At 35.1% G+C, this 25,266-nt stretch overlaps 1 protein-coding gene across 2 annotated transcripts in view; it reads right to left on the bottom strand.

Moving 5' to 3' along the window:
* Positions 1-25,266, bottom strand: part of SEC24B (SEC24 homolog B, COPII coat complex component) — a 45,059-nt gene that overhangs the window by 5,765 nt on the left and 14,028 nt on the right. Inside the window, exons 4-20 of one of the 2 annotated variants that reach the window (XM_054295603.1) lie at positions 20,427-20,531; positions 17,549-17,629; positions 15,651-15,832; positions 13,904-14,088; positions 12,672-12,774; positions 11,605-11,731; positions 10,878-10,987; positions 9,830-9,942; positions 8,351-8,469; positions 7,888-7,943; positions 7,370-7,576; positions 6,887-7,010; positions 6,101-6,259; positions 5,498-5,671; positions 4,736-4,846; positions 3,383-3,558; positions 1,656-1,793 (exon numbers count right to left, since the gene is read on the bottom strand). In XM_054295603.1, the coding sequence (XP_054151578.1) occupies positions 1,656-1,793; positions 3,383-3,558; positions 4,736-4,846; positions 5,498-5,671; positions 6,101-6,259; positions 6,887-7,010; positions 7,370-7,576; positions 7,888-7,943; positions 8,351-8,469; positions 9,830-9,942; positions 10,878-10,987; positions 11,605-11,731; positions 12,672-12,774; positions 13,904-14,088; positions 15,651-15,832; positions 17,549-17,629; positions 20,427-20,531 (2,270 nt within the window). The remainder of the gene's footprint in view (positions 1-1,655; positions 1,794-3,382; positions 3,559-4,735; positions 4,847-5,497; positions 5,672-6,100; positions 6,260-6,886; positions 7,011-7,369; positions 7,577-7,887; positions 7,944-8,350; positions 8,470-9,829; positions 9,943-10,877; positions 10,988-11,604; positions 11,732-12,671; positions 12,775-13,903; positions 14,089-15,650; positions 15,833-17,548; positions 17,630-20,426; positions 20,532-25,266) is intronic. The other variant, XM_054295604.1, reaches the window with a different exon arrangement.

Genomic DNA, 25,266 nt, shown 5'->3' with positions numbered 1-25,266 from the left:
AATCTGGTTGTTTGAACTAACTATTAAAAAATACCCTGCCTTTCGCCCCAGCAATAAAACAAACAAAAACAATAATAAAAAATCCCCATGTACACAACCCCCTGGCCCAGTATTTTCATATTAAAGTTGCCTCCTCCTCCAATACAAAAACAGGCCAGACATCTCAAGAAACTCTGAAGCATTCTGAAAATGATATGGGGAAAAATACTCTACTGACTAAGCACATGCCCAAGTAGTATAAGATTATTTTAAAAAATCACTACTTAAAAAATTTCATACCATAATGCCATAAATTAACAGCTTTTGGGGATTTAGACATAGTTATGAAAATCAAGCTACTGAATTCCACCTGGGGAAGTTCCAGGCTTTACTCAATACTCTCAAGAATCAAAGAAAACTAGCAAAAAGATTTTAAAGGAATTCTGAAATATTTCAAAAATATTTTAAAATTTAATTTTTTTTTTTTTAATTTCACAAAAATTTTTTAAAGAAACAACATTTAAGAGCAGCCTTTGTCACAAATACTTTAAACTGGAGCAGTACTAAATGGCAAAGTCGCATTCTGTTATGATTTAATATCTGGTTTGCCAATTAATTTCAGTAGTTAAAATAAGCCCTATTTTTGTATTATTGTACTCCAAATAACCAGTCTGAAAGCCTTTGCTAATTAAAGTGGATCTCCTAAAGACACTGCAGATTCTTTACAGCACAAGCACAGAGCGTTACAATTTAAGTGCCACAAAAATAACTTCACAAAGCCAGCTGAAGTTGGCATCTCAAAGACTGGTAGGGGTGGAGTATAAAAAGAGCGACTCCACTGAAGAACACTGAGTTTAGACTCACCTATTTAAGTTTATGAAATACCTTAAAAGAAACTTTAAGACTACAAATAGCTCAGAGGTTGTGCTGAACAGAATTATACAATACCAGTGAAACTATTCAGTTTACTCTATAACCTTGTATCACTTAGAAGCAAACTCCTACATATACTTTTCCAAAACTAGGGACTAAAACTAATAAAATTTTACTTTTAAAACCCCTTATTTTTGCCATTATAACTAATTTTGTCCTTAAATAAAACCCCACCTTGCTTTTTACTACTAAAAATGCTTTTACTATTAAAAATCCTTTTCCCAGGCTACATCTGTAGAATAGGAAATATTAAAACCTGGTTTTGTACATGAAGTACTGTCTCAGTCTGATCACAACCATCTAGAAGTAAAATTCTGTTTTATCCACTTCAGTCTGAAAAACCACTGGAAGGTTGTTATTGCAAGCAACTATATCTGATTTCTGTATATAAAACCTTGAATCATCCATCAGATCAGATCTACTACACCCATTTACCTCAGACAGTTCTAAATAAAAAAAACACAGTCTCCCATACATACAATATCTTTACTTTTTTTGTATGACAAAAAATTATGGCATTACTGTGGTCATTGAAACAAGATGAAGTAAAACCACAGTTCTGCTCATACCACATTACCGTACATGCAACTCAAAATTTGAAAATAATATTTCTCTTGATTTTCATAACTTAGGGGAAATGCTCCATTTGTATTACAATAACAACATAAAATTACTGCAGCACAGCACCAAATTTAATGGGTCATTAAAAGTAGGAAATGCTATTACCAGGCTTCATACATTACCTCATCAGTCAACTTGTCTATTCTGTACAAGTTGGGATGAATCATCTTCATCAAATGAACAAGGGGCTGGCTCTTCATCTGGCACATTGCATAGACACGATCATCCAAGCGGGTACTTGTGCCTGTTCTGAAGGCTTTCTGCAACAGCACATTACCACTCAAACAAATCCTGTACTTATGTCACATGTAAGAGTGCAGTTCAGACTTTTCAAAGTGTCAAGCAAAGGTGGCAGAGCTTTTGTAAAGAAGTGTATCTTATGGGTAGAATCTTAATCATAGAGTTTGAGCAAGATTTTTAAAACATAATCTAGCCCCTCCTTATTCATGAAGGAGAATAAATTTCTCCCTCACTTTGTCTAAAATTTGCATGCAACTGGACCAGCATTTCTCATTTTTATTCTTGACAAGCGACACTGGCCTTTGAAACTCATAAGTGCAAGCTAGCACTGGAAAGATACAAGGTAAGCAGAGTTCAGGCAAGGTACATATGTGCAGAAGATTGACTCTGACTTAATATTAGTAAGAATTCAATGTTAAGGAAAAGTTTTGGAATGGAAACATACTTTCATGTTTTATAGGAGAAACTAGACTCCCATGGGATAAAATTTATTTTTTAACTATCTCCTACTGAATTTTTCAGATCTCCTTTAGAAGCAACTGGTACACAATTGCTGTGAGAAGCAACACAATGAATTAAACATCATATTCTAACTCAATGAAGAACATTCTTATAATCAAAGTTCATATTCACTTCTACAACAAAGCTAAGGACATCACTCCTTCTTGGCTGCCACAAGCATTTTGATTTTGGTTTCTCTATATCCCATATTTTGTTATTGCTAATAAAGACAATAAAAAGTCCAAACCTAAACAACTTTTCCCAGCCACTCTTATTTCTATCTTTTACACAGATCTCAATAATAGTCTGCATTTTCTCCCACCATTAACTGCATTTGTCATGTTAGTATAAAAAAATCATAATCAGTATATTAGAAACTGAAGTAATCACTAAGCCAAAGAAAATAAATTATTATGCTTAGATCTCTTACAAGACTTATATAAAGGTTTATTCATCATAACAGAACCAAGAACTGTCAGACATGAAAAAATTTAAGCAGTGAGATTTATTCATAACAAAACCCTGCAGTAAGCTGTCTCTTTTTAAGTATGATGTTCAGTAATCCAAACAAAGATTTCATTAAAAAATAATAATAAAAAAGTAGTAACTACTTTTATGTGAACTTTCAACAACATCACTTGAGTTTCCATAGTAACTTTTACTGTATTTCCATGGAAACTCATTTTTCTTCTTGGAAATTTAAAGGACAAAAAATATGTATTGGAAAATTCTTGTTTCTGACTTCATAAAATAAAAATGAAGCAGTACTAATAAGCAGTTTCCAACAACCTTAATGGTCTACACTAATGAGCTGCCAAAATCTGAGAAATGCTGATTGTAAACTATTTATTTATTTTAACTGTAAAGCAATATAAGACAGAACATAAGAAATTCAAAATCAAGTAAACTAATAAAAGGTTCAGACATTAACAATTTAAAATAAGCTACTATGGTAATCTTCTACAATAAAGTTTAGTTGGCATAGAGATGGTAATCCAATTTCCATAACTTTAGAGAAGTGCAGACATTGCTTGACCTAGAACTGAAGAATTCCTCAAATGGAACAATGAACTAAACATCAAACACTAATTCACTAGATCATACATACCTGTTTGAGAAGAGCTAAAATATAGAGTGGGAAAAGCTTGAGGGAATTTGGTGCTATCAGCATGGACTGCTGCAGATTTGAGGCAGTTGACATGTACGCTGCCAAGGAGTCCACCACGGCATTGACTAAGGCATCTCTTGCATCTGCAAGGCTGGATGAGACTGAGCGATCCACAGCTGGGGTAGAAGGAGGGAAGAAGTTACCACACATGGCCTCACTCATTCCCTTGAACTTTGAAAATTTGAGCTGTGCTTCTGGGTTATGTTTTAAGACTAAAAAATTCCCCAAACCACATCTGCGGTCCTATTTTTTTTTTAGGAGTAAATGAGATGACTGTCCATACAGAAACTCACTTTCATAATGCTCAAATATAATGTGTAGCTAATTTTGGCTCCCTGGTTTGTACTCTAGGAGAATTAAAAGAAAATTTTAAAGCAATTATACATAGTGAAGTCTAAATATAAATTTAAGCCTTATACAAACAACTTCGTTATTGTTGAAATACTGTTGCCCAACCACCAAGATAAGATCTGCAGCAATTAATTTGGATTTTTTCCCCCCTCACATAAGAAATTTCTTCCATTATTTCAGTGACATAATAGTGATTACTATAAATGCTGCTTCATTTTTCTCTGCTGAGCAAAGGCTGCAAATCCTTTGGTTGGAGGAAGCCACCTGCTGGACTGAATGTGCATTTAAGAGATCACAGAATGGTTTGGGTTGGAAGGGACACTAAAGATCATCTAGTTCCAATCCCAGAAGACACAGAATTACAATTTACTTCTTCTAACTGATTTCAATATTAATATACAAAATAGAACATGTTAAAATGCTTCACAGTCATACACATTTAACAGGAGAGATCAGTCTACGACTTATGACCCACAATTAAGGGATAAGTAAGAATCCTCAGCCCTGCAACAACAGAAGGATATAAAACCAATACCTCAGATACACTGCTGTCAGAAATTCTCTTTTAGTCTCCAGCAACTCACTAAACTGAATCCCTGTTTCTTAAGTAATCCTAGAATGCCTAAGTCTGATTGAACAACAATGATAATGATGATTCAAAAATGAGAATTTTGATCCAAGTGTGTTATGATTCTTTGTCCTTTACTAACTTCCAGAGAACAAAGTAAGAAGGCTCTTTTTAAAAGACTGAAGTCAAACTAATATTCAGAACAAGGAGTATTTCAGTATGAATTTGGTTTTGTCATCTTTTGCACACACAGGTTTCAGCGTGTTGCACTCCAACCCTTTTTAATAATATCCAGGCTTCACTACTTCATTTAAATGGCTGGCAAAATTAGAAACTTGCCAAAAAACATGTGAATCTTCCTGGTCTGTACTCACCCATGTTTGCTAAGAGGCACACAACTGCCTGTACATCTGCTCCTGCATACACATCAGACAGGGAACTCACTACGGGCAAGCAAAGTGTGTGCACTCGAATTCGACGCTCACCTAAGAGAAATCAGTGGAAATCATTTTGCATCCTCTCCTGGTAGAAGTAAACAAATTCAGTCATTACAGCATCTCCTCCCATTTAAGATGTACCCATTCTAGAAAACATACCAGTCAAGAAATTGCTGCAATACAATACTGTCTCCCTGACTCAACCTGTTAAAATTCTACTCTGAAGCAGCACAAATTGATAACACAAACTAGTGAATCTACAGTAAGTGTCTTTGATCCTACAAATGAAGTACACTGACATCCATCCTAAAATTTTGTGGCATCTTCTACCATAGAAATTAGCTGCTAGTCTTTATGCTCATCCAATGTAGTAATTGCAGCTTGATCCAATCCATCACAGGTCTGTATGTTTGGACAAAGTGCCTGCCAAACATGTTACTGCTTGTAACAATGGCCAGACTTTTAAGTACAAAAGTCTTGCTGAATCAGCACTATGTCAAATGCAGATGAAATTTTCACTTTAAAACAGTGTTTATAAGGATTTTCATTATGTGATTAACTGTCAAGTAGGCTTACTAGCTCTGACAAGATTCTTTTAGTGTATAGAACACAACAAAAGACTGTGGAACTAACTTTACAAGCATTACATCATAAAAAGAAACAAAAACCCTAGTGACCAATTAATTTGAATTTATTTACCTTTACTGGAAGTATACAAAAGAGCTGTTTGAAAACAAACCAAAGATGTGTCAGTCAGACTTTCCTCTATAGACATTTGCACTGCAAATCCAGCATCAGGATTGACATTGGCAAGGGACAGTAAATCAGTAGATCGTACAAAAAAATTCCCATGGAAAGTGTGTATTGAAAGACCTAGAATCAGATTAAATATTCAGAGTGAGGTTAAAACAGCATGGAAAACTCTCACCAATAATTAAAACCCCAGCCCTCAAGCTAAGGTTGAAGAAAAGAGTAAAAATTCTATCATGTATAACCAATTACATGAATCATTAGACATTTCAGCATGATCCTGTAGAGCTCACGTTCAATTCTGAACACTCCAAAGTGAATGATGCTCTTACACTACACATATCAACTTATTGAGAGATGGTACTATCAACTAAAAAAACAAAAAAAAATCAAACACCAAAAGCTAACTTAACATAAAGAAGGTAACTCTTTTACTCTTCAAAGAAAGAAAAATAACACTGAATTTAATGTTGCTAAAGACTAAGCACATTCAGAATGATTGCTAACACATTTACACCAACGGTTCCATAGGAATCAGTATTTAAGACACACCTTTTGTACATCTTATGCGCATAACTGCTTCAAATCCAATCTTTCTTGTAAGGTATCTTTTCAGGTCCTTTTGCAACTTTTCAGCCTGAGCAGGATTATGGCTACGATGGAAAGATGGATAGTAATAGATGCATCCAGCAGAATATTTGGACATGCAAGCTGTGAAGGAAGGAAAGATGCAGTTAAGAAGTAAAACTGTAACATGAAATCAGGACATAAAAATTGTGTCCAGACTTCCACAAGTAACATAAACCTGCATCTTCTCAGTATCACCCACATCAGAAAGACAGTGAGAACTGTCCCAGACCCAGGCAAGTGAGGATAGAAATGAATCACCCCAACACATAATGACCTCATTATACACCAAGCTCAATAAGCATCCTACATTTCGCAGCTAAGATTGAAGTGCTTGCAGAAATAGCTAATGGTGTAGAGGTAAAATTAAGTGTCTGTACAGAGACAAATACTGGATAATTATCAAAGGATGAAACTCTGTTCTACTCCTATAATTAAACTTCATTTAATCCTTGCCACCTTTCTGTTTCCTGTTCTTGAGCAGGAGAATACTTCTCATTTAAAACTTTAAAACCTTAGAATAAACTGTCTGATACCACCAATGTAATATTTCTGTTCTATACTTCCATCAACTTCAAGGTCAATTCCTTTGTAACATGAGCTGCAATTACAGAAGTGCTAAAATATTTACATGACTTTAGAATTCCTGAGGTAGCCCGTGCTTCTAAAGAGAGACAACAGTGCAGAAAGAGGGAATCATGTACTCCTTACCAAGAGAAGCTAGATCAGAATATTGTGAACTTAAGAGAAATAAATCCACAGCAGTCTGCTGGCCAGAGCAGTCCAGTGCCAACTTCTTATAAAAATCTGTTGCTGGACCAAGATGCTGGACCACCTTTAGTAAATAAATCATACAGGGAGGAGTTATGACAACAATCATGCTTTTTAGACTTCATGGACTGAAAGACATACTATTCAGCAGCATCTGAGTAACTGAGTCACAAATATTTGCAGCTTCTTTTGCTTGCCAAGAAAAATTATGGACCAAAATCCAAAGAGAGCTCACGCACTTCAAAACCATGCCACACATACATGTATAAAGTAGGGATCTTAAATGCATAAACATCAACATAATTAAAATTTAGTTAATTGCTATAAATGAAGATGAAGCAATTGATCTGCAGAACTATGCAAGTCAGAAAGAGATGGCCAATCCCCAGTCTTTTGAAATTAACAGTAAGGGAAGTTTTTTACCTTTGTGCTTGACCTTTGATTGGGATCCTCTCTGGAATGCAGTAGCCCTGCTCCCAAACTTGGTAACTGAGTTTGAAACACAGAGATCCGACCACCCGTTGGAGACATCAGCTTAAATGCAGCCTGAAGAGCAGGGCCCAGCGCACTGTGTGTCTCTCTTGTATTGGTGAACATGTTTGGTAACGCATTCAACAGATCTTTTATCAGCTGCAGAACAGATTGAAAGGTCTTTTAGGAGATTCTGCAAGCTTGAGATTTTCTGTTGTTTCCAAAAGGCTGTACTGCCACAACTAAGTAGCAGAATCGGTACCAACTATTTCAGTTCTATTTTAACACACCAAGGAAAACAAAGTTGTAATTTTAAAAGCTATGATGTATCAATGAAACATCTCCATAATGAAAAATTAGCATTGGAATTACATATTATAAAGATTAAGTTTGAATTCAAAGTTTAACAGGAACCTCTGTTTTGAATATTTAACACCTTAAATTTAATGATGTATTTTGAGCAATCATACCTCTTTGCTTTCATGGAGATTTACAAGTAAACTATCTGGTGTAGGTAAGAAAATATCTGTGGAGAGAACAGAAAAAAATAATTATTACAGAAAAAATAACACTAAAATAGAACAAAACATTTCCTTGCCCAGTGCTACAAACACCATGAAACAGTCTACTTCGCTAATGTGTGTTACAGCTAAATATTCCTTGCAGGTAAGTAAATTATACACAGATGAAAGTGTGTTAGAGTAATACAGTCCATACAAAGCTTGTCTGATTCAAAGCAAAATTAACTATTGAATTTCACATTTTAAACATCACCTACTCTGTAGTTGGTGCAAGACTATTTTTCAAAAAAATAGTCTCATTCAATAAAATTGACCTAATACCAAATAATTGAGAGATTCTAACCTTTGTTCTGGGGAAAAGAAAAAAATAATAGGTTCTCAAAAATTCAGCATCCATTTTCTTTTTACTTACCATCAATATCTGAGACAATCAGCATCTGAGGCTGTGATAAACCTTCTTGTAAGTTGTAAAACTGAACAGTGCTGTCAAATGTTATGAATCCTATTCTTGTTCTTGAATCTCCAGGCAGCCTGAAGCATTAAAATATAAACTATTAAGCCCTAAATCTCTCTCTCAAGACATACAGATACACAGGGCTCCTGCTGATGTTAGAAGAAATGCAGCTCATGTGCAAAGAAGTGAAGGGAGAACATAAGAAGGGAGATCTAAAACACAAATACAATCAACACCTCCTCAACATTTTCTGAAAAGCTGGGGTAATTATACAGTTTGCAAGACCAAGTGTTACAGATAAGCACTCACTAATACATTGATGCTTTGTTCCACAAGAGAGCTTAATAAACTCATTTAAAGATTAGACTGACACATGAAAGAAGGCAGCCTTCTGAGCTCCTTAATAGAAAACAGTGCATTCTGCCCTTGCCTGATTCAGAACCCCCATTTATTAATGTAGTTACAGAGTACTTACAGCTCTAAACCAAAATCCAATGTCTCTACAAAGCAACATACTTATTTCTTATGTGGACCATATTTCACTGTATGGCATAAGACAAAATTAAAGACTACAGGGGATTTCTCAAGTAAAATATAAAAAACATCATGAAGTGCTGAAAACCATGACAGTGACCAAGAGCAATAGAGGCAAATATTGTTGTTACCATCTGAGCTTATAAATGAGGTGGATGCATTGATTCTCCTGTGGACTTAGCATGGGATTTTATGAATTTTCCTAAAATAATTAAGCATGTTTCTGAGATTCTGTTGAATAAAATAGCCATAAAAAACTGAACAAAGAAAGACTGAACCAAAAAATGGAAGCAAAGATTTTTAGCGTATATGTTGGCTTCTTCATGAGAAAACCAAGTTCACCAAGAAAAACTTGTAGAAAGGACTTTTCAAGGCAAGGCCTCCACAGAATTAGTTGTCAAAAGGCATGAGCACAGTGAAGCTCATTAACCCTCACTCAAAATGCACCAGGAACATTCCCATACATGCTGTCCCAGTGCAAAAATAAAACCACAGAAATTGGCACAGGGTAACTGATCTAAAAAAATCAAACTGACAACACAATTCACCCAGGCAGTCTTACTCTCGTGGCTACAATGCAGCCCCTCAGACCTCTCAGCACAAAACCCAGATAATTTAACTGCTGTAATTTATTATTTTTGTTGGTCTTGGCAAGGGGGAAGAATGAAATTTTAAAATCTTTGTACAATCAACATGTTTTTAGAAGTTTCAGCTAAATACTCCTTACAGATAAATAATTAAATTATATGCAGATACACACGAAGGGAAAGAATTCCAGGCAATGGAACTCCTGCCCTTTGGGGACAGAATGTTTAGACACTTTGAAATTTCCTTCAAAATTTTCAGTTACAATTTTTCATAACAACTTGTTAGCTGATTTGATAAGGTTATTTATACTCTTACTTGTCTAGGTTTTCCAGCAATGACTGGCAGAGTATTGTCAAATATCCAGCCTCCACTGCATTATGAGACACATCTAAAACAAATAAATATACCGCAGGCTGAGGAGGACGAAGCTACAAAGCAAAAAAAAATAAAACCACTCAAAAATCATATTCAAAAAAATGTTAAAAGTGATTAGTCATTAGAAAGGGAAGTAGGAAAAGGAAATACTTAGAAAAATGCAAGGTACACATTATGCAATAAGGGTAATTTTCTAAGCAATATGCAGATAGACTTAACCACAACCCCCAATGGTTAATAACTGTCCTTTGTAATAAACATAAAATGTTATATTTCAGGGGGAAAAAAGGCTATTTCAGTCCCTCCTTCCAACTGTCATTTCAAACATCAAAGATACCAACTTCCATCTTTTAAATTCCATTGTTCTTTCAGTACATGGACAATGTGATCCATTAAACAGGGTTAAAGCCTTCTACCTACACCCTTCCCCCAATTATGTATCAAGCTGTTTATTCACTGTAAAATGTCTGCCACAACGTTTCAATTCAAAGACAAGAGAACAATTTATTTTTGCTGCTGCTAAAAATGTCATTATGAAGTAGGCATTTTCCCAGGCAGACAAGACCACCATCCCAGCACTTGTAAGCTGACTCCTAATAAGAACCATTTCTTCACAATTACTAACTGGAAATTTGAAGCTGAATTAATTTGCTTATTATTCTATTACTGGTCTTTCAAAATATCCTCAAAATGAGGGTCAAAGGCAGAAATCACACTGCATTGGATTCAAATCTGACTGTGCCACGTTAAACTACACTGAATGACAACACACATTCAATAACTTTTAACTCAAAAGCTTCTGACTGTTTACATTGGCCAAAACTCAAAACACGAATTTAACTATTCCTTGGGATTAAGAGAAGCTTCCAGTGGTGTGTATTAATTGTAAATTAATACAAACCACTGGATCAATATGAAACATTAATTTCAAGCACTATCATATTAATATGCAACTGCTGTTGAAGTTACTATGAAAACTTTTTCTTACCATATAGTCTGAAGAAGCAATGAATTCCACTGTAGAATTTTGCACCTCTGGCCGCTTGTGAGGCTCTCCATAAGACCGTGTCAGAGGATTATACATAAATTCTTCAGGAACTATTAAAAAAAATCACCCCCAAATACAGATTATATTTTTGTCAGAAAATAAAAATCATTGCAGCTAAATGCAAAGTAATGTGGACACACTTCAATTATTGCAATAGCAAACAATTTACATTAAGGATACATGAAAAAGGAACATTTCAAATATCTCAAGCATATCTTTAACATCAAAGTTCAGTAATTAGAAAGAAATTTTATGTATTTTAAACAACAACAGATCCCCAACTATAAAACAGCAATGCAAGCAGAGCATTTCACAACAAAGCAGCAATCTGTACTGTTTCTCATAACCTGTGGCCTGGATTGTAGCTGTCATCATGTTTCCATCTGCATTTTGCAACAGCAGTCAGTGGGATTAGCTGACTTCATTAGACAAGGAATCAGCATATTATGAATACATTTTCTTCATGTCCACAAAGATTGCAAAACAATCTTTTGCTTCAAGAAAAAGCAGAACACATCTGCCTTAAGATCCTTTTCAAAATCTCTGGATCATAAGGACATTGTCACTGTAGTTTATGTTTTAATCTAAAATTTTCCATGGACTGATACAATGCAAATACTTGAAAGACATTCTATAAATGCAAGCATCTCCTGCTGCAGTCACTTACCATCATTAACTCTATAGCACAGGTTGCATTTCCACCGCCTCTGATCAATGAAAGAAACAAAAGGGTTGATATAAGTCCTGCAGGATCTGCATCTCACTATTGTGCTTGATGTTATTACTGGCAATTGCTAAAAAGGAAACAAAGAAAAGCTGTCACAAAGGTATGCAATACACTTTATGGAAATCACCTCTGTGCATTACAGTTCATAAAAGCTTTGTGAAACTTCATTTTCTATCATCCTTCCTTTTAGCTGTTTAGTTCAATTTCATAGAGTAATTATGATGTCTACTAAAAATAATCTCCTCCTAAAACCAAAAAAATTTAACACTTAATTACTGTCTTAATATAGCCTCAAAATCAAAGATGTAGTAAGATCTCAAATGAAACTACTTTAAATTACACCTACTATGGCAAAAGGAATTATGAAAGGACAACTTTTGAGTGGCTCTATAAGAAATATGATGGACAGCAAATCTTACACAAAGAACATACAACTAATAAAAATAAGTTGTACCAGACAGTTACTCACATTTTTACATAAATGCTAATAAATTACATTGAGAGGAGTTGCTTAACATGAATGAATGAATGAATGAAGTTTATAAATATAGCTTCAATCTTATATTTTGTTTATGTTCTACTGATAGCAAGTATCAGGCCAGTCACACATTCAAGCTGAGCACCACTCCTCAGGTGAGCTCTGCGAACACCTTTTCAAGATGTATCTGACAGTTGTGAGCCCAACACACAGACTGGCAACTCTTTGGAGAACCACAGGCAAACAAAGACTTCCAACAACAACAACAAAAAAAAAACAACTTGAAAGGCTTCTCCCTCATGCATTCCAATGAAGTAGCAATTTCAAGGCTTTTTTTGCTCTCCTCCTCTCTAAGTCACAGATAATTTTTTTTTTTTTACTTCTCTTAAAGTACTTCTTAAAAGTACTGTTAAAGTACTTTTTGTACTTCTGTTAGGACTTAGAGTTCATTCTATTTAATTGTTTGAATGAAAATAGAACAAATGCATATATAAAACAAACATACACACAAAAAAATAAGGTACTTTACCGTCAGGTCCCTGAAGGGATGCAGCAACAAACCCAAAGGAAGTTTAGCTTTGTTTAACAAAGCCTGTGTCTGTGGAATATTTGTCAGTGTACATCGAAATGAGCTGAAAGCAAAGAGAAACATAATGTTAAAAATGAAATTTTAAAAGATATTGAAAACATTGTGTTAACACCTGATTTTAAAGAACTTAGAAATTTAAGAAATCCCATGTTTTACAAAGATGATTTAATTAAAAAAATGCAGAAAGATTTTTAAAAAGGCTTTGTAAAGAAACAAACAAAAAAATATTCCACTGCAATAGTTCAGCAATGCAAGTATACCAAAACCAACTTGCAATTAAGAGACAGAACTGTTTTAGATACAACACTCAATCAAAGCTATGTCTTTTTCTGTTCATTATAATAATTTTTCCAGTGAAGAAGAGAGTATTTACCTAGTACTCAGAATGTCATATTTATATAAGAAAACAGTTGAAAAGAATCCCAAATACTGAGAGTCAAAACCTTTTGTTCTGTGTAACATTAAGGGACACTACAGAAGCCCAATGCACAAATAGTGCTATGAAAAGTGTTCCACATGTAAGAATCATTTCCAGGCCTTCAGTTTTCTGATTTCTGTTTTCTGGTGGGACCAGAAATACAGGAATAAGGATGCTGAGTCACTTTGAGGCAATGAAGAATAGTTATTTTGGAATTACAAATAAAATCTTTGGGGAAAAGCACTTTCCACTGTACTTAGCTGCACTTGACTTGGGATAGTTGACAATACTACTTAATGTTAATTAGAGGTAAAAGGATACCTGATTGCAGAATTATCATAGTAAAATATACTCATAAATTATTAAATGTATTCAGGCATAATCATAATACTTTTGTAGAAAAAATCCTATGCAATATTGCAAAATATTCTATGAAACATATTGTGTAATATTAAGGTGTTTATTAAAATACTTTTTTTAAATGGATAAAAATGTGAAGATATGGAAAAATTATTAAAATACTAAGAAACTAGCTACACTCACTGCATATAATCTGATGGTAGGACAGTTACAATATCTGTGTAATGATTCAGAGGATAAACTTATTTTCAGTTAAAAGGGGTTTTTTATTTATTTTTCATCACTAAGATTCTAAGTTAGGAGTCAGCTGAGGCCCTTTTTGGAATTTTAAATAATTATTGCCCACTAAAAAATATAAGACACTGTCTTAGACACAATAAACTAGTAAACTTACTCTGGACTGCAGTTTAATTTCCTAAGATCAGAATTCAAGTTAGGCACGGGTGCTGGAACTGAAGACACCGGTAAAATATTTCTATCGTGTGTAAGGTTTACTGGTCTCAAGCTTTCTGGCTGCTGAGAATGCTGTAGACTTAATCCTCCTAAGGAAGAGGACAGCTGGTTCACACCTGGATATTGCTGTAAAGTTAAGAGCATGACAAACAGGTAAACACACAATCATATTTAAATAACAATCTTCAATCTTCTTGTAGTGCCCTCCCATCCAGACACATATTTTAAAAAGATACAGCAGCAATTAGTAACAAACCCAAACAAACAAAAGAAGTGTTGTACTGTAGAAATTTAAAAATGCTACAACAAATGTGATGCAACAAATGTGACCTTCCAAATGTGGATCATAGGACAAAATTCAAATTCTTTATGCAAATCAACACTGGAAGTCACACATAATCCTTTCATCTCTTCAGGCATAAGAAAACAAGTTACTAAAAATGCTGACACAATTTCTCTCCCACTCTGCTCTGCAATTTAAATTTTGTTACAATCAGCTTTTCCAAGTTACAGACACTGACTTTAAATATTTGAGAATTAAAACAAAACACCATAGAAGAGGAGAAGAGGTTAGGTTGGAAGGCACCTTTAAGGTCTAGTAGTCTAACCGCTTGCTCAAGCAAGGTTAACTTAAAAGTTAGTTTAGGTTGCTCATACAGATTCATCCAGCTAAGTTTTCAAAATATCTAAGCATTGACAATTTCACAGCACAATCTGTTTTAGGGCTTCCCCACTCCCATCCTGAAATATTTTCTCCTCATATGTCCAACTTGAATTCACTTGAAGCAACTGCTGTTCTTTTACTGTGTGCTACTGAAAGAGCCTAACTTCATCTCACATTACAGTAAAGATAAAGTCAACCCTTTCAATTGAAAAAAATTAAATGAAACATTTCTTCCAAGTCACATTTTACATTATGCCTGTGACAGTGAGAGCCTTACTGGATGTTATATGCAGTAAGGAATTCTGATCACCTACCACAGCAGTTTCACTGTCTTTGCCAGCTGGCCCTTACGTCAGAGAGCAGGATTTGTGTATCAGGATGTTTCTTTTTCTAGACCCCTTCACACATACATTTCTCTGCAATTCTTCAGCATTTGTGTCTTGCCTCAGTACCTGGCTCTTTTTCTGCCACTGTTCTCAGGGGATTCATGTGCACAACAGGAATCAGATGATTGTACACAATTTCTTGGGTGTTTGGAGCTGTCTTCATGAGGAAAACAGAGCAGATGTAGGCAGCCTGCTCCACTACACACAGCCAGCACAAGCTCTACAGAGCTCTTTTATCTGGACCCTATGCCATGCCTTCCTCATAAGGTCATTTAATGCTTGAGATGACAGCCCATAGCAATGTCCTGATATATGCTGATCAAGTACTTCCTTATGCTTCCTCATTGTTTCCTATCAATAAACTTCAGCTCTTTCAAACATCAAATCTTAACTGTGGAGTTTGCTAAGAACTGGTGAAGCAAACTTGTTAAGCCTAACTACTCGGAGGCACACTTAAAACTTTCCATCAAAAGCCTTCCAATAAGTTTAGAACCAGAGCTATGACATCAATATTATACCTAATGTTTATTGTCTCAGAAATTATAAAAATATGAAAATTAATGGGAAATATATCACACAGAAAAGGGTTTTCCTAGGAATTTACTTCATGAAATAATTTTAAAATGAAAAATACAAGCCTGTGCATAGTGCTGAAAACCAGAATGGTGTCCTGGATTACTGGGCTGCACAGGAGTAGGTGGTGTTGCATTTTGGTAGCCTGGCTGCAGTGCTGGATATCCATAACCAAAGGGCTTAGAAGCTTTTGATGTTTGCAGGACTGATGGAGAGGGAACTGGGCTGCTAGTCACAGAACGTGTCTCTGGAAAGACAAAAGAAATACCACAGGTATTGAATATGCTTATTATTTCCTTCTTAATTTAAATGTAAACTCCTAAATGCTTCAAAACATTGCCATTTGTAAGTTTTTTTCATTATCCATCAAGTTATTTTTCTGCACTGAAAAAAGGAATTAAAAAAAAAGATTACTTCAAGAATTTTGACAAAGTGTGTATGGAAGATGACAGGGACCTGTGTTACTACCAACAAAATGTTACTTTACAAAAAGAGGCAATTTGAAAAAAAAATCTTTTGAATGGAATAAAAATAGAACCACATTTTACTCCAATATATACATTTGATATAAACCACAAACAAGACCATTCATGCTTAGTCTCCCCTCCACTTCTGAAAACTGCCATAGCATGACTAGAATCATTCTATGATTCTACGATAACTTCATGACAAGCTGTGCCTAGAGTTAGAGAACAGTTCCATTGGCTCAGCCTTATGTTTGGACAGTATTCATAAATGGTAGAGGAGAAATAAAGCATGGTCTCTTTTGAAGTTTTTAACCTGATACAAGTTTCTCTTGTATATGCCTGCAGCACAGCTTAGTTCTGCTATTTTTCAGGGTCAAACTGAAAGTAATCCACAGTGAACTTAACAGCTATAAACAGATCAAAGTACTCTTTCGAAATGTCTACAGATATGAGTTAAGTTTCAGAAGAATTTAAGCTTGGTGAACTAGGAACAGTGCAAGCAAAGGAACAAAGCACTCAAGAAACCAACTGCCAAGAAACTGTTTGTCATGAACACTCCACAAGGAAAAAATCCCAATAAATCAATAAAAAAAACTGCAACAGATTTAAGAAACTTGATGTTGACTGTTTATCTTTAAAAAAAAAAAAGGAACAAGTTATTTTTAGGATATGATTTCAGCAGAACCAAAATGGTTAGTTATTAGGCCAGAGGGTACAGAATCTGTAGTCCTGCTAGACTCTACATGGATAACAATACCAGCTTTCAAACTGAGAGAGATCTCACTTTAATCAGGAACTCATCAAACCATGGCAAACTACTGTGACACTCCCAGGGGCCAGAACAAGGCAAAGGAGCCAGGAGGGGGTAGGCCCTCCAATTTAATCCAATTATTCATTTAAAATAGTGGCTAAAAAATAGCACCTTTCCCTCTTGCTCTCAATATGGCAGCTCTACAGATTTCAAGACCAAGCTAGTCAGCCAGTAGGTTCATTTAGAACAAACCTGACAGTCCTGATAATTTTAGAGCTAAGAGTAACCAAAACAGCAGCCATTTTCTTTAAATGAAGAAAAGTAAAAGACAGTAACCTGATCCAAGCATCCCTGCAAGCTGGCATTGTTGGTCTCCCAAAACTTCTGAAATGTGTCAGCAACTATTATCAGCTCCTAATGTCAACAACACTATCAAGCATACAGTATAATCTAGAAAAAAGATGCTGCTTTCACACTTAGCAGATTTTCAGCACTACCCTCAATACTACAATGGAAAGTATCACTTATGATTCAGGGAAGTTATATTAAAATGTTTATATGAACTTCAGTGTTAAAACTGTGAGAAATTATTTTAAAAGACACGTATGTTTCCTCTGATGATTTCCCCTGTTCCTTTCATAGGCACTGCCCTTCATCTACTTGTTAATTAACAACAAACAAGACCAGAAACAACAAAAAATGACATATATGTACTGGAATAAATAATTCAAAAGAAACTGCTTACCTGGATAGCCACCTCCTTCCAGAGCATCATAATTGTTCAGAACAGGAGAGGCACTGCTTGTAGTAGAGGAACTATCAAGTGCTGGGGGAGGAAAATAGTTTAACTTTAGGGGTATCAGAAATAGCAAACTTTTGATAAATAGAAGACTGAGATTTTTTTTTTCTAAAACCTTTGACAAGAAACTCTCAAGAAAGATCCTGGGAAAAAACCCCACCACTTCAGCCCTAAGACTTGAAAACTATTACCATTGTAAAGAGGAGAGGGAAAAAATATAATCAGCAAGATACCAGAAACAAACAAGCACATGCCCAACAAACAGCAAGAGAGATCAATAGTAAAAAGACAACAACAATGAAAAAAGTTGTTTCTTGAAATAAAAAATATTTTTCTATTAAACCAAAAGTTCTTTCTGGACTCTATCAACTGAGGCCATGCACATTTTAAAAACAGTCCATTCACAACCTTCTTCACAAGTGCAGGCAACAGAAGATTCCCATCATCTTCAGAGTGATTATCCACCTTCAAGCCAAACTGACAAGGATTTAATTCTTCCCTCCATTCTGTACCATTCTAATTCACAGCTAGCTTTCTTCTCAGTCTAAAGATTCTACTTTCCATTATCATTGACAAGAGTCTGAACTTCAGCTGGTATAAACAATTACTCTTGGCTCAGCCTAAAGTGGCTATTATGTAGTACCTAAAGCAACTATGCAAAAATAAGTACCAAAAGTTAACTAGGGAGATATAAAAAAGCACAATGAGCACAGACATAGCTGTTAGGACTGAAGATGCAATTGTTTAGTTTTCAGTTCAACCTGTGCACAGATCTTGAACATCTTATTTTAAAATATCCGGCAAACAAAGAATTATTTTAAAACATCTCTGCCAATGCGATTTCACGCACATTTATTTCCAATGAAAAAAGAGCCAAGAAGATTAAAGGTATCACCCCTTTAAAACACACCAAGCCATGAAGTGTGATAGAAAAAAGTGTCTATTTAAGAATTAAGAAAAAAAAAAGAAAATTGTATATATAATTTTTGTGGCAGAAAAGACTGAAAAGATTCACTGATACTGTTCTACTTGGAAGGATCAATCATGACCACACATCCCATTGCAAAGCTGAAAGTATTTCAAGGGAGAACTTCAATGGTGGAACATTTGAGACTTCCAAGTGAAGAGACTCTGCATATGAAAACCTAACATCACTGACATTTGGGACACAGAAATACATGGCACCATCCTGACAGTATAGTTTTCACATTTTTTTTAAATCTTAGAGGTTACTAAAAAACATAATTGCAAGATTTTCTTCTCTGTTCTAGAAGCTGAAGGAATCAGGATTCATGACTTTTTTACCCTGATCAGGATTAAGGCTTTTAAACCTTTGCTAAGGCTTACTACAGAAAAGTGAAAATATACTCTTTTTAGGTCAACAAAACAGTTGAGAAGTTACACAAACACAAGCAACTAGATTTCCAGCACTTATTCTTCATAAAACCACTGTGACAGTCTGAGCCAGAAATTTGTCTACTGAAAATTTGTTAAGGATTTGCATGAGCTCTTGCTGACAGGGCATAAAACAGTATGTGCTTATTAATGAGATCGCTTCCATATGGAACCTGGGCGTCCTTTCACTCTTTTCCGTAACATGAATTTAAATGCAAGGCTACAGGTTTTAGTAAAGTACAGAACCTGAGAAAGAATGATGGTAGGGAGTATGAAACTTTGTTTAGGGAACAAAGTAAGCAGAAAAATGTTACAAGTGATAAAAAACCCAATCAACATCATTTGGACAGAAACCTTGGCATGCAAACCCAACACACTGTTCTTAATTACAACTCAATGTCATCATTGGTTTGTTCCACTCTTCACAGTATCATTATGAGTACACTACACTATTTTCACAGTATTCTAGGTGATGATTTCATTATTTTAATAAAACTGGTTTTGGGTTTTTTTTCTGACGACACGTATCATAAAATTAAAGAAAAAGCTACAATAGTTTCCTATTCCAAATCAATACTAAAAGCCAGCAGTACAAGGTATGTGCTGCTACTTCCATCTATCAACAAGAGTAGTAGTCTCAGGTTTATCTCGAAAAAGCTTTTTATACTGGTACCACTCATGCAGCCAGTAAAGACTTCTTCAAGTTCCAAAAGAAAAGGTTACCAAAATTGAAGAAACTAAACTGGTGAGAAACATTAAACTCACAAATCCAGATCATTCTGACAAAACAGGAAAAATGCAACCAAGTATGTAACACCTCAACCAATTAAAAAAAAAAGTAAAATCAATAAACTTCTTAAGTTTTCTACAAAGCAAGCAGATTAACACTGAACCTGTGAGCCTGACCATTGAGACATACACCTTTAGAAGGAGAAAAAAATCAGCACTGATTAATTTGCTGTCCTAAAAAGCACACCTAGAACCTCTCAATGTTTACTACCTTAATTGTATGAGTTCCTTATGCACAAAATGAGAAACAAGGTAAACACTGTTTAATGTAATGATACAAATGGCATCTGGTAGCTTAACCTGAACAATTATCAGTGTAAGTTCTACTGGTAGTTATCTTCAGTTAAAACTCACTGCAAATCAAAACACTAAAAATATGGGGGTCTTGCAAGTTGTAAATATTACTCTGTTAGCTCCATAAACCATCTGTGATATTAACATGACAAAAAAAAAAGGACCTATTTGTTGGTCACTACTGAAATCCTTTTTGTTTACTATACTAGTAACAGCTGGGAAATCTCAAGCTGAAGAGTCAGGGTGATGCTTTGTCTTAAAGAAATAAAAAGTTTCAGGGGATGGAAATATGGGGAAAACCTTGAGTAGGAAGAGAACAAGATACTGGTGTAAAGCTAAAGCCAACCTGCTTCCTCATCCTCCTCATCCTCTTCCTCATCATCTGAACTTGATGACAAGGGAGCTGGTGCAGAGCTAGCTTGATTATTAACATATCCACCATACTGCATGCCTGTGAATTGGAAAGCACAAACATCAGAGTCAGACAGACAGGAAAGACAAGAAACGGAATCACAAATCATTGCATTAAAAGTGAGAGAAATCAGCTGTTCCACAGAAAATCCCAGCATGCAGCAAGTTAAACCTACAACCCTAGAAGCAGTTATTAGTGGGCTAGTTCAGTAAAATATTAGTAGCACATGGAATTAGCAGATAATTTTACATGTGTGTATGTGCATGTGTACCAGGAAATTAAACACACAGACTTCCTACCTATCTTTTTAATACTGGTTTATCCAGTGGAGTACTTTCATAAATTAATACACAGAGACAAAGGAGTTGTTTCCACATAAATTCAAATTATGTTATGAAAACGTTTAGTATTAACTTTTGCTTGGCACACCTGTCCCTTTTAAGACAAGAATAATTCATGCTGGAATTCTGTCAGAAATGAATGAAATATACTGCTGTTGCCACATGCAAGACTACAAACACACATACAGAGGGCACAACACAATCAGGGAAATTAAAGCTAGGTAAACCTGAAAATTTGGGCTGTCTTATGTTTACATGAGTGCCTACATTCAGGCTCATAAGCATGTGATCACACCATGCACTTCTACTATCTAGTGACAATGCAGGAACTGTTACTGCTGTCACCTCCACAGCACAACCTATTAGGGTTTTTTTTTAGTTTTTTTGTTTGCTTTTACAATATCTACTCTAAACATAAGTAAGCAATACACAAAAACAACACAAACACACCATTTCAAAACAGAGTAAAGCATGCAGCAATGGCTTATAATTAATTTCCTGCATTACTTGTTATTGATTCATTTTCAGCATCTTCAAGTAATCTGACATTTCTCTTGTGACAAGGCAGGGTTAGCAAGGATTTTAAATATGCTTTTAGTCAGGCAGTGACATCCTAAATAAATGCAAGTAATCACTTCTTCTCTCTTATCAATCTAATGGATTGCTATGACAAGAAAATATTCTAAGTATTCAAAACTCTTCAAATATTTGGGAATTTGAGGTTCTATCCCTCTGTAGAAGTACTGTGGCACCAATGAACAGTATTCTTTATTTTAATACTATAAAGCATTATAGAAGTGTTATGTTATGTATAATCTGAAACCATCATGATAACTAATAATATGCCCATCCACGACTTCAATCAACTGTATCAACCTTTATTTTATTTAAAATATGGTCTACAAATGCTGTTAAGTTTCACAGCTCTTTCAAAAAGGGTTAGCAAATGAACCCAAGAGGAGCATTTTAATTTCACTTTAAAAACACCAACAGAATCAAGGTGAAGAGTATCTACTCAAATACTGGAAGTAAAAAGAAAACAAAGCAAAACTATGTAACAACACTCTTGAGAAGGTGAACTTTCACAGAGAGACTGGTGCAAGAAAAGATTGGCATTATATTCCTTTAGCTAGTGCATTAATATTCGTACAATTGCAATCAAATTCCTCCGTAATTCAAGTAGTCACAACAATGAATGAGAAATCATCCCAAGTGCCACTGAGTAGATTCAGTGCTTCAGTTTTCCCATACTGCTAAAACACAAGGCTAATTTGAGTAATTTCTAGTCCCATCTTTTATAAATTTACTGAATGCATTTGGGAAGGAGAATACAAGAAAATCATCATCTGTGCAGGAACAGACTACGTCTTTTCTCAGGCCTGGGAGAACTACTGAGGAATAAAACAGAACTGCATTACTGTGAAAGAGGGGAAAACCCCCTACCTTAAAATAATTAACATGCAAGTAAAAGGGTTAAAAGTCAGGATGACAAGAAGGGCTGCAGTGTAACAGCAAGAAAAGCAAGAAAGCAAAAGTAGATGTGCCTAGTGTGAGAAGTAAAGAGCGTAAAGACATAATGTACATGGATAAGAAGAGGAAAGAAAGGATATCTACCTGGAAAGTGCATGCCAATGCAAAAATTCCAAGCATGCACAGATGAGAGAAAAGGACTGGATTACTCATTACTGGTCACATGCATTAAGGATGCAGGTGTTCAGAAAGAATAAGGAAGAAAAGAGATTGAAAAATAGCAACACAGAAGTTTAGGAATCACGAATTATGTCACTATGAGTGCTGTGAAGACTGGGCTGGTTTGATACTTAGCAGCCTTATGAGTTTGCGCGGAGTCATTTTCATTGCCAGCAGCACTACAGATTTCTGCCTTTGAGAATGTGCTGTGCTAGTACAACTGTCCAGACCAAAAAAAACCTCTGGAGAATAGATCTGGCTAAAAAATAACACAGTTTAAAAAGGCATTGTCAGGTGGGAAAGTCTCCCTTTCTAGTTCACTGCCCAGCAATGCCAATAGTAGAGCAACACAGGGGGGAAAGCAACTGAGGGCAGAAATGGGTGGCTGCAGAGAGCAATTCCAAGCGCCATCATGTGCCTAATCATGTTTTCTGTTGTGACAGCTCAGTTCTGCTTAGTATCTTTTACAGATTTGATAATGGTGCTAGAATCTCCCACTTTTGCAGTTTTAAAACTGCAAAAATCAATTTTGAAATTATTATTTATTTTGAGTCATGTTATTGGTTACCTAAAATGCAACCACATAATTTAAATCATCACAAATTTCTTAGACTGGAAATTTCTAAACCCTGCAAGCAGTGTACCTGTGATAGAATAATATTGCACTCAAAGGCTTTATCCCACTATAATTTACAGACACCTAGAAATTTAGGTGGTAGGACACAGAAGATAAACTGGGATAACAACACATTTGCCTGTGAAATAAACTAACTATTTCAGTATTTTAAGTTCAATCACACACGCCATAAAAGCCTTTCAAACATAAAGTGCACATTAAATTTGTACAGATAGTTATGTAAGATTAAATAGGCTTCAAGACATTTTAAGGCTTTTGTCCTGTTAGAAGATAGTCAAGTAAACAATTAGATTTTTTTAGTTTTTATAGGAATGCCCCAAGAGGAGCCTAAAACAATGAAATCCTTTTCAAAAATTAATTCAAACTGGTTTTTTTTCAGAATGTTTTCATGCAGAAAATGGTATTCTATAATTTAAAACAGTATTTTAAAAAATCAAGTCCAACTGATTACTGCAGCTGAAACACACTTGGACTTCTAACCTAGACAAATATTTATTTTATTATTATTCTGTTTTCTCAGTAAGTTCACTTCCACAAATAGTTATCACTATTTAACTTTTGATAAAAAAGTTGTTGATAAAAAAAGAAGGGTACATTATTTATTTCAGACTCCTCAAACAAAACTAGAGAAGAGTTTGAAGTCTTCCAATGCTCATAAAACCATCATCTGAACATAGGAACTTATGTGTGATGACATGTAAAAAAATAAAATTAGATCAATAAAAACTCCTGACAACTTATCTTTATACTGCCAACATATTGCTGTTTTTACAATGTGCTCATTCAGCTACTTACTACATTCACCTTCTCTTAGTGGAAGCATTTGAATTTAGGGAAGTTCAGCAGCCACTGAACTGATCTGTAGCTGCTGTACCAGGTGTTCACACATTTCACAGGAATCACACATTGCACACCAAGGCAATCACAGTTCAAGAGCTGAAATCCTTTTCCTCATTAAAAGGTTTGCAATTTCTTTGGAAAAAGAAGCAACAGTGTCTTTCTAGTAAGCACATCTACAACACAAAGTCTATCTAGCACCAAAATCAACTATAAAACTGTGCAAAGGCCACAGTTGCAAAAATTGACATACTTTCTTTAAAATGATACACTGTACATAGGACTTTACAGCAATGAATATTTTTTTTCCTCTAATAGATATAGAAATGATTGATGAACAACCTGTAATCTGCATTCTACCAGAAAAAAGGAGGAAAAGGGGTACTTTAGTTATTTACATCAGAGGATTCTGTAATTTAAGAAAAAAAAATATTCTATGACAATCACACACCATGGGGTTGCCAATTATTTTGAACACTAGAGATACCATATTGTTCTCACAAAATTAATACCTACTTCTACCCCTCAGGCAGAGCTCTTTATCCATAAGAATTCAAAATTCTGAAATTGCTAAGAGAAAACATGGCCAAAAAAAAAAAAAAAATCATGCAGTCAACTAGATTTGGAATACTAGATACAGAAACATGTAATAATCAAGAGGCAAGTCAAAACATCAGTGTAAAGTTTAATTTAACTAAAGAAGGCTCAAGAGCCAATTGATTCTTTGTCCAGATGCTGCCAACATCAGAATAGGAAGGAGCTTATACAAAGACTCAGGTTTTCCCACAAGAATTCTTGCAGCAGCTTGCCATGGGCACTTAGAGCTAGGCAGTAAGAAAACAATTCTACAAGTTTGGAACTTAATCCTCAAACTCATTGTTTCCACAAACTAGGAGATTTCTAGTTTACACTTCATTTTTCAATACAGACTAATTACAAGCTAATTTTAAAACCTTCCTCTAAGAAACTAAAGTAGTGAGCAGTTTTTTAGAATAAGGGAACTAAAAGAAGTTTTTTTGAGCAAGAGACATGTAGGACTGCCAACAAGACAAGTCAAAGGCAACAACACATGGACAAAGGAAATCAAACACAAGCACTAAGAGAATCTAAAACAAAGGTGACATAAAACACCACCACTCAGGGAGCCTGATGAGATGCCAGAGATGTGCTCCAGCCAAACACAGAAAAGCAGCAATAAAACTTCCAGCGTTCATGTGTGCATGTGGAATGCAGCAAAAGCCTGCAGTGTGACTTCCCATTCCTTTTTAGT

Source organism: Melozone crissalis, unplaced genomic scaffold, assembly GCF_028551555.1.
Source record: "Melozone crissalis strain CALT ecotype California unplaced genomic scaffold, PUWL_Pcris_2 ptg000006l_1, whole genome shotgun sequence".
NCBI lineage: Eukaryota > Metazoa > Chordata > Aves > Passeriformes > Passerellidae > Melozone > Melozone crissalis.
This window is presented reverse-complemented; position numbering and strand designations above follow the sequence as displayed.